At 45.7% G+C, this 8,852-nt stretch overlaps 1 protein-coding gene across 1 annotated transcript; it reads left to right on the top strand.

Moving 5' to 3' along the window:
* Window positions 1-819: 819 nt before the first annotated feature.
* On the top strand, window positions 820-2,361 carry LOC140906069 (zinc finger and SCAN domain-containing protein 32-like). Its single transcript, XM_073329571.1, has 2 exons — window positions 820-1,357; window positions 1,946-2,361. Exons 1-2 carry the CDS (start codon window positions 823-825, stop codon window positions 2,029-2,031), a joined length of 621 nt encoding a protein of 206 aa, XP_073185672.1. The 5' UTR covers window positions 820-822; the 3' UTR covers window positions 2,032-2,361.
* The last annotated feature ends 6,491 nt before the right edge of the window (window positions 2,362-8,852 follow it).

Raw genomic sequence — 8,852 nt, forward strand, 5'->3', positions numbered from 1 at the left:
AAAAAGTTGAGTGACAATATGGCTTTGATTCGTTAAAGGCATTTCTAAATTTTTCTTGCCTTGCTGGCAGATGTCATCAAAATTCTATCAGGATGTCCTGTATTAGAAACAGCTGTATACTTGCCAGAGCTCTTTACTGACTTGGCTCATTCCTGTCAAACTTGCCTTTTGTAGTGTATAATGCAAGATTTCTTTGTACACAAAATGCTCAAAGAACTAGAACACACAGAATGCCATCCTTCAGAACTCATTAGTGTACAAATTTGTTAAAATTGTTAGTGGTTTTCATTGGGCTTCAAGTAAAGTGGCATTGGTTCAAGTTTTCTTTCTCTAACTGTTCAAGAAATGCATGGATAGAGCTGACTGTGAATAGTACTGAGCAAGCTTGGAGCAGCAGTGGCAGTGAGTAGGAAGAATAAGAGGTGCTGATTCTTATTAAGCCCTGGTCTACACTAGGACTTTAGGTCGAATTTAGCAGCGTTAAATCGATGTAAACCTGCACCCGTCCACACAATGAAGCCCTTTATTTCGACTTAAAGGGCTCTTAAAATCGATTTCCTTACTCCACCCCTGACAAGTGGATTAGCGCTTAAATCGACGTTGCCGGCTTGAATTTGGGGTACTGTGGACACAATTCGATGGTATTGGCCTCCGGGAGCTATCCCAGAGTGCTCCATTATGACCGCTCTGGACAGCACTCTCAACTCAGATGCACTGGCCAGATAGACAGGAAAAGAACCGCGAACTTTTGAATCTCATTTCCTGTTTGGCCAGCGTGGCAAGCTGCAGGTGACCATGCAGAGCTCATCAGCATAGGTGACCATGATGGAGTCCCAGAATCGCAAAAGAGCTCCAGCATGGACCGAACGGGAGGTACGGGATCTGATCGCTGTTTGGGGAGAGGAATCCGTGCTATCAGAACTCCGTTCCAGTTTTCGAAATGCCAAAACCTTTGTCAAAATCTCCCAGGGCATGAAGGACAGAGGCCATAACAGGGACCCGAAGCAGTGCCACGTGAAACTGAAGGAGCTGAGGCAAGCCTACCAGAAAACCAGAGAGGCGAACAGCCGCTCTGGGTCAGAGCCCCAAACATGCCGCTTCTATGATGAGCTGCATGCCATTTTAGGGGGTTCAGCCACCACTACCCCAGCCGTGTTGTTTGACTCCTTCAATGGAGATGGAGGCAATACGGAAGCAGGTTTTGGGGACGAAGAAGATGATAGCTCACAGCAAGCAAGCGGAGAAACCAGTTTTCCCGACAGCCAGGAACTGTTTCTCACCCTAGACCTGGAGCCAGTACCCCCCGAACCCACCCAAGGCTGCCTCCTGGACCCAGCAGGCGGAGAAGGGACCTCTGGTGAGTGTACCTTTTAAAATACTATACGTGGTTTAAAAGCAAGCATGTGAAAGGATTACTTTGCCCTGGCATTTGCAGTTCTCTAGATGTAGTCCTAAAGCCTTTGCAAAAGGTTTCTGGGGAGGGCAGCCTTATTGCGTCCTTCATGGTAGGACACTTTACCACTCCAGGCCAGTAACACATACTCGGGAATCATTGTAGAACAAAGCATTGCAGTGTATGTTTGCTGGCATTCAAACAACATCCGTTCTTTATCTCTCTGTGTTATCCTCAGGAGAGTGAGATATAATTCATGGTCACCTGGTTGAAATAGAGTGCTTTTCTTCAGGGGACACTCAGAGGAGCCCATTCCTGCTGGGCTGTTTGCCTGTGGCTAAACAGAAATGTTCCCCGCTGTTAGCCACAGGGAGGGGGGAAGGTTGAGGGGGTAGTCACGTGGTGGGAGGAGGCAAAATGCGACCTTGTAACGAAAGCACATGTGCTATGTATGTAATGTTAACAGCAAGGTTTACCCTGAAAGAGTGTAGCCACTGTTTTATAAAATGTGTCTTTTTAAATACCGCTGTCCCTTTTTTTTTTCTCCACCAGCTGCATGTGTTTCAATGATCACAGGATCTTCTCCTTCCCAGAGGCTAGTGAATCTTAGAAAGAAAGAAAAAACGCACTCGCGATGAAATGTTCTCCGAGCTCATGCTGTCCTCCCACACTGACAGAGCACAGACGAATGCGTGGAGGCCAATAATGTCAGAGTGCAGGAAAGCACAAAATGACCGGGAGGAGAGGTGGCGGGCTGAAGAGAGTAAGTGGCGGGCTGAAGAGAGTAAGTGGCGGGCTGAAGACAGGGCTGAAGCTCAAATGTGGCAGCAGCGTGATGAGAGGAGGCAGGATTCAATGCTGAGGCTGCTGGAGGACCAAACCAGTATGCTCCAGTGTATGGTTGAGCTGCAGCAAAGGCAGCTGGAGCACAGACTGCCACTGCAGCCCCTCTGTAACCAACCGCCCTCCTCCCTAAGTTCCATAGCCTCCACACCCAGACGCCCAAGAACGTGGTTGGGGGCCCTCTGGCCAACCAGCCACTCCACCACAGAGGATTGCCCCAAAAAAAGAAGGCTGTCATTCAATAAATTTTAAAGTTGTAAACTTTTAAAGTGCTGTGCTTAAAGTGCTGTGTGGCATTTTCCTTCCCTCCTCCACCACCCCTCCTGGGCTACCTTGGTAGTCATCCCCCTATTTGTGTGATGAATGAATAAAGAATGCATGAATGTGAAGCAACAATGACTTTATTGCCTCTGCAAGCGGTGATTGAAGGGAGGAGGGGCGGGTGGTTAGCTTACAGGGAAGTAGAGTGAACCAAGGGGCGGGAGGTTTCATCAAGGAGAAACAAACAGAACTTTCACACCGTAGCCTGGCCAGTCATGAAACTGGTTTTCAAAGCTTCTCTGATGCGTACCGCGCCCTCCTGTGCTCTTCTAACCGCCCTGGTGTCTGGCTGCGCGTAACCAGCAGCCAGGCGATTTGCCTCAGCCTCCCACCCCGCTATAAACATCTCCCCCTTACTCTCACAGATATTGTGGAGCACACTGCAAGCAGTAATAACAGTGGGAATATTGGTTTCGCTGAGGTCTAAGCGAGTCAGTAAACTGCGCCAGCGCGCCTTTAAACGTCCAAATGCACATTCTACCACCATTCTGCACTTGCTCAGCCTGTAGTTGAACAGCTCCTGACTACTGTCCAGGCTGCCTGTGTACGGCTTCATGAGCCATGGCATTAAGGGGTAGGCTGGGTCCCCAAGGATACATATAGGCATTTCAACATCCCCAACAGTTATTTTCTGGTCTGGGAATAAAGTCTCTTCCTGCAGCTTTTGAAACAGACCAGAGTTCCTGAAGATGCAAGCATCATGCACCTTTCCCGGCCATCCCACGTTGATGTTGGTGAAACGTCCCTTGTGATCCACCAGAGCTTGCAGCACTATCGAAAAGTACCCCTTGCGGTTTATGTACTCGGCGGCTTGGTGCTCCGGTGCCAAGATAGGGATATGGGTTCCGTCTATAGCCCCACCACAGTTAGGGAATCCCATTGCAGCAAAGCCATCCACTATGACCTGCACATTTCCCAGGGTCACTACCCTTGATATCAGCAGATCTTTGATTGCGTGGGCTACTTGCATTACAGCAGCCCCCACAGTAGATTTGCCCACTCCAAATTGATTCCCAACTGACCGGTAGCTGTCTGGCGTTGCAAGCTTCCACAGGGCTATCGCCACTCACTTCTCACCTGTGAGGGCTGCTCTCATCTTGGTATTCATGCGCCTCAGGGCAGGGGAAAGCAAGTCACAAAGTTCCATGAAAGTGCCCTTACGCATGCGAAAGTTTCGCAGCCACTGGGAATCGTCCCAGACCTGCAACACTATGCAGTCCCACCAGTCTGTGCTTGTTTCCCGAGCCCAGAATCGGCGTTCCACAGCATGAACCTGCCCCATTAGCACCATGATGCATGCATTGGCAGGGCCCATGCTTTCAGAGAAATCTGTGTCCATGTCCTGATCACTCACGTGACCGCGCTGACGTCGCCTCCTCGCCCGGTATCGCTTTGCCAGGTTCTGGTGCTGCATATACTGCTGGATAATGCGTGTGGTGTTTAATGTGCTCCTAATTGCCAAAGTGAGCTGAGCGGCCTCCATGCTTGCCTTGGTATGGCGTCCGCACAGAAAAAAGGCGCGGAACGATTGTCTGCCGTTGCTCTGACGGAGGGAGGGGCGACTGACGACACGGCTTACAGGGTTGGCTTCAGGGAGCTAAAATCAACAAAGGGGGTGTCTTTACATCAAGGAGTATTTCAGGCAGGACTTCACGGAGGGTTCCAATAAGAAATGGTGCACCTACGTTATCGTTCTTATTGGAACAAGGAGGTTAGCCTGGCCTCTGATTGATACATGGCTAGATTTACCTCGCTGCACCTTCTCTGTGAGTGACTGCAGTGTGACCTAGAAGAATGAGTCCCCTAGACAGGGGAGGGGGGGAAGCAAATGAGTACAAAACAAATCTGGTCTATTTCTTGTTTTGATCCACTCCATCTATCTTTTACATCTTTGGCTGGCAGCAGACGGTGCAGAAGGACTGCATGCCATCCACATCTCATGGCTGCTCGGCAGAAGATGGTACAGTATGACTGCTAGCAGTCTGTATCGCCTGCCCGCTCACCATAAGACGGTTCAATAGGACTGACTGCAGGACTAAAGAGAATGACCTGGTCAAGTCACTCCAAATTTAGTCCCTGCGCCCATGTCTGCCCAGGCGCTCCCAGCCGACGTGGGCAGGAGCACCTCGGACATGACGATGACGGCTACCAGTCGTACTGTACCATCTGCTGCCACAAGGCAAGGGGTTGCTGCTACTGTGTAGCAATGCCGTACCGCGTCTGCCAGCACCCAGGAGACATAGGGTGACGGTTACCTGAGCGGGCTCCATGCTTGCCGTGGTATGGCGTCTGCACAGGTAACTCAGGAAAAAAGGCGCGAAACGATTGTCTGCCCTTGCTTTCACGGAGGGAGGGAGGGAACGGGGGCCTGACGATATGTACCCAGAACCACCCGCGACAATGTTTTAGCCCCATCAGGCATTGGGATCTCAACCCAGAATTCCAATGGGCAGCGGAGACTGCGGGAACTGTGGGATAGCTACCCACAGTGCAACGCTCCGGAAGTCGACTCTAGCCTCGGTACTGTGGAAGCGCTCCACCGAGTTAATGCACTTAATGCACTTAGAGCATTATCTGTGGGGACACACACACTCGAATATATAAAACCGATTTCTAAAAAAACCGACTTCTATAAATTCGACCTTATTCCATAGTGTAGACATACCCTAAGTGTCTTGTCAATTCAGAAGGTGCACAGGTAGCCAGAGACTTGCAGACTAAAACAACAAAGAGAAGGAAACACAAGCAGTCAATTAAAATATATGGAAGCATTTAAGTTTCAATATTCTATGTTGCAAAGATTCTTTAAGTAGTCATGTTTGTGAGAGAGGCACCACTGTGTAGTGGCAAGAGCAGTCGGCTGGGAGTCAGGAAACCACAATTCTAGTTCTGGTTCTGTCATTTACCTACTTGATGCAGTTAGGTAAGTTGCTTATTAATCTCTCTATGCCTCCAATTCCGCAACTGTATATTAGGAAAATGCTTACTCTATAAAGAGCTTTGAAATACCTGGATAAAAAATGCTATGTAAAATCAAAGTTTAATCAGGTTTTTTTATTATGACTTATTTTTTCACCTTATATTCAAGTGGCTTGAATAGCCACTTTGTGGTACTTGCATAGTGTATTGAGACTAATTCCTTGGGCTGTGGACAACTGCTGGTGACATGCAGTTCTGGGGCCTCCCCTTTGGGTAGCTATGAAATCCAGAGATGCTTTCAAGAGAGAGTGAACTTTCTATTCAGTCATATAGCCAGGATCACCTCTGTATAGGTTACGTAAGCATTTGTATAGCCAGATGAGCATTTTTCATTAACGCATTCATCAACAAAGTACACTTAGCACTGCATTTCAGATCCTGTGGTAAGTGACATCTGTTTTCTCTACCGAAAGATCATGAAAACACTGGGTCTTTTGATTTTCTCTCTTTGTAGTTGGTTTATTCAGCACTGTATAGGAGAAATAATTTCTTTTGTCAGCTCTGCATATTTATATTTTCTTTTATTTTTCAGTGCGCTTCATTACATCCATTTTTACCTGTATTGCCTTGCAGCAAGAAGTCCCCAGGTGATTCTGGAGAAGAATGATGGTTCAAGTCACAGTCCAGTGACAAAGCAGCAGGATGCCAGTGGAATGCAAATTACAGAGAGTGGAAAACACAAAGTCTAAGGAAGTGGATATAAAAGAAGAGAAATATAAGTCCAGAAATACCATCTACTCTCTACCAAACAAATATCCATTGTAATTCTATGTATAATACCTTGTTTTTCTGTAGCACAGCTTTCATCCTAAAGGATCCTAAACTGCTTTGCAAAATATATATACAAGAATTGCTTCACTGACCACTGCAATGTGGTTTGCTCTGGGGCTGTAAGCATCAGCTGTTTACCAAGAGCTCATGATGTGAAAAAGAATGTTGTGTCTAATTGACACAGCAGGAGGAATTGATTTAGCTAGAATGTAATTTAAAGCTGTCTTAATTTTCTCCTTAGTTAAGTTAGAAAATGGCCTACCTGTAGATGTGAGATCATGTTTGATATGACAAGCAGATCACATAGTATGCAGATTTCAGAGTAGCAGCCGTATTAGTCTGTATCCGCAAAAAGAAAAGGAGGACTTGTGGCACCTTGGAGACTAACAAATTTATTTGAGCATAAGTTTTCGTGAGCTACAGCTCATTTCATCGGATGCATGCAGTGGAAAATACAGTGGGGAGATTTATATACACAGAGAACATGAAACAATGGGTGTTACCATACTCATTGTAACGAGAGTGATCAGGTAGTGTGAGCTATATAGTATGCACAGTATGCTTCTGTTCCCCGAGTGGACCATTCAAAACTCTTTGACTCAGGTTCCTGGTATGAATACTTGTGATTCTGAAATTGAAACTGGCTCTCCACAAATACTCAGCCATTTTTATATGTTTCAGTTAATATTCCTGTTATCAAATGGGTTTAGTCTCTGAGAGGGCTGTTAATATGAGAGAGATCTTGAATCAAACTCTATTAATTGAGGAGCCAGTGCAGAGGACAGAACATCAGCATGAGGCGCTCATAATAACTTGAATACTTAATCAAAAGTCTGCTGTCATCTATATTGACTGGAGCTGTTTCAGAACATGGAAATTGATTACTAGATATAATCTGAAATATTCAACACTGAAGACCATGAATGAGTGGAACACCTATTTAACAATCGAGACACAGATATATTCAATAGAGGCGCAAATTCTGTGCATTTCTTTTCTCTTTCTGACAAACATCACCTCTGTTTTCCTTGCAATTAACTGAGTTTCAGATTCTGTTGTTGGACACTTGGCTTTCTTTATTGGGTTGACTGGGCAATGCTTTGATTTTTAAATTTTACAAATTTTAAATTTTAGCTGGGTTCAGCTTTCATCAGACGTTCTTCATCTAGGTTCTGATAATCGCTAGGTACTGGGAGATCCTATTCACAACTAATGTAAAGAGAAGTAGTGCTGGGTACCTATGACATTACCCAGGGTACAATCTGGACTGCTGAACAACAGTATCCCCTCAGTTCACCAACCTGGGGGTCCCTTTTACACTGCTTCACTGTGAGAGTTACTAGAATCAAAGAATCATAGAATATCAGGGTTGGAAGGGACCTCAGGAGTTCATCTAGTCCAACCCCCTGCTCAAAGCAGGACCAACACCAACTAAATCATCCCAGCCAGGGCTTTGTCAAGCCTGACCTTAAAAACCTCAAAGGAACGAGATTCCACCACCTCCCTAGGTAACGCATTCCAGTGTTTCACCACCCTTCTAGTGAAAAAGTTTTTCCTAATATCCAACCTAAACCTCCCCCACTGCAACTTGAGACCATTATTCCTCGTTCTGTCATCTGGTACCACTGAGAACAGTCTAGATCCATCCTCTTTGGAACCCCCCTTTCAGGTTGAAAGCAGCTATCAAATCCCCACTCATTCTTTTCTTCTGCAGACTAAACAATCCCAGTTCCCTCAGCCTCTCCTCATAAGTCATGTGTTCCAGTCCCCTACTCTACTACTCCGGGTCTGCTCACACACAGCCTCCAGCATGTAAGTTACTCCCAGTTCTGTTCTATGAGTGCTATAGCCAGCCACCCTTGAATTACACGGAAGAGCACTACCAGCAAATTCCCAGTCCCGGACTTTCCGCAGAAATGTATGTCTTGTACTGTCCACCCCCTCCTGAACAATACAAGCTCATATAAAGTTTGTCATATTATTAACAGGAAATTATATGCACAAATCCTGTTATCCCAAATGGAGTTTCCCAAACATTTCAATCCAAACACACTGATTTAGATGAAACAATAAAACAAATTTATTAACTACAAAAGATAGATTTTAAGTGACTACAAGTTATTTATATTTTATTTATTTATTTGGTGTATGCAATCTGGTCAAGCCACAGAGTTCTTATCAACAATGTTCAAGGCATGAAGACCTCCAGGAAGTTGAGTCATTTTGCAGTCCTCAGCAATGTGTGTCATGGTTTGTGGCTGCCCACGTTGATATAGTGGTCTATCTCTAAAATGCCAATGAAATTCTGCTGCAGCACAAATTCCATGTTTTGTCACTTTCTCTGTGGACCATGAAGCTTGCCATGCGTCTTCTACTGTAAATCCATCACATGGTAAACTTATCCGCAATGGATGCCATGAGGGCAGATGACCATGTCTTAGTAATACCATACGGAGGAATCTTATAGCTTTACGTGCAATGTTGTCACACATATTTGACCAGAACAATATTGATCATCAAATTATAAGTTTTCAAATGATACCTC

Source organism: Lepidochelys kempii, chromosome 2 (genome assembly GCF_965140285.1).
Source record: "Lepidochelys kempii isolate rLepKem1 chromosome 2, rLepKem1.hap1, whole genome shotgun sequence".
Lineage (NCBI taxonomy): Eukaryota > Metazoa > Chordata > Testudines > Cheloniidae > Lepidochelys > Lepidochelys kempii.

Coding starts and splice junctions, on each gene's coding strand:
- LOC140906069 (XM_073329571.1), top strand. CDS start 823: ATGATGGAGTCCCAGAATCGCAAAAGAGCTCCAGCATGGACCGAACGG. Junction 1,358..1,945: donor AGGCGGAGAAGGGACCTCTG/GTGAGTGTACCT, acceptor TTTCTCCACCAG/CTGCATGTGTTTCAATGATC.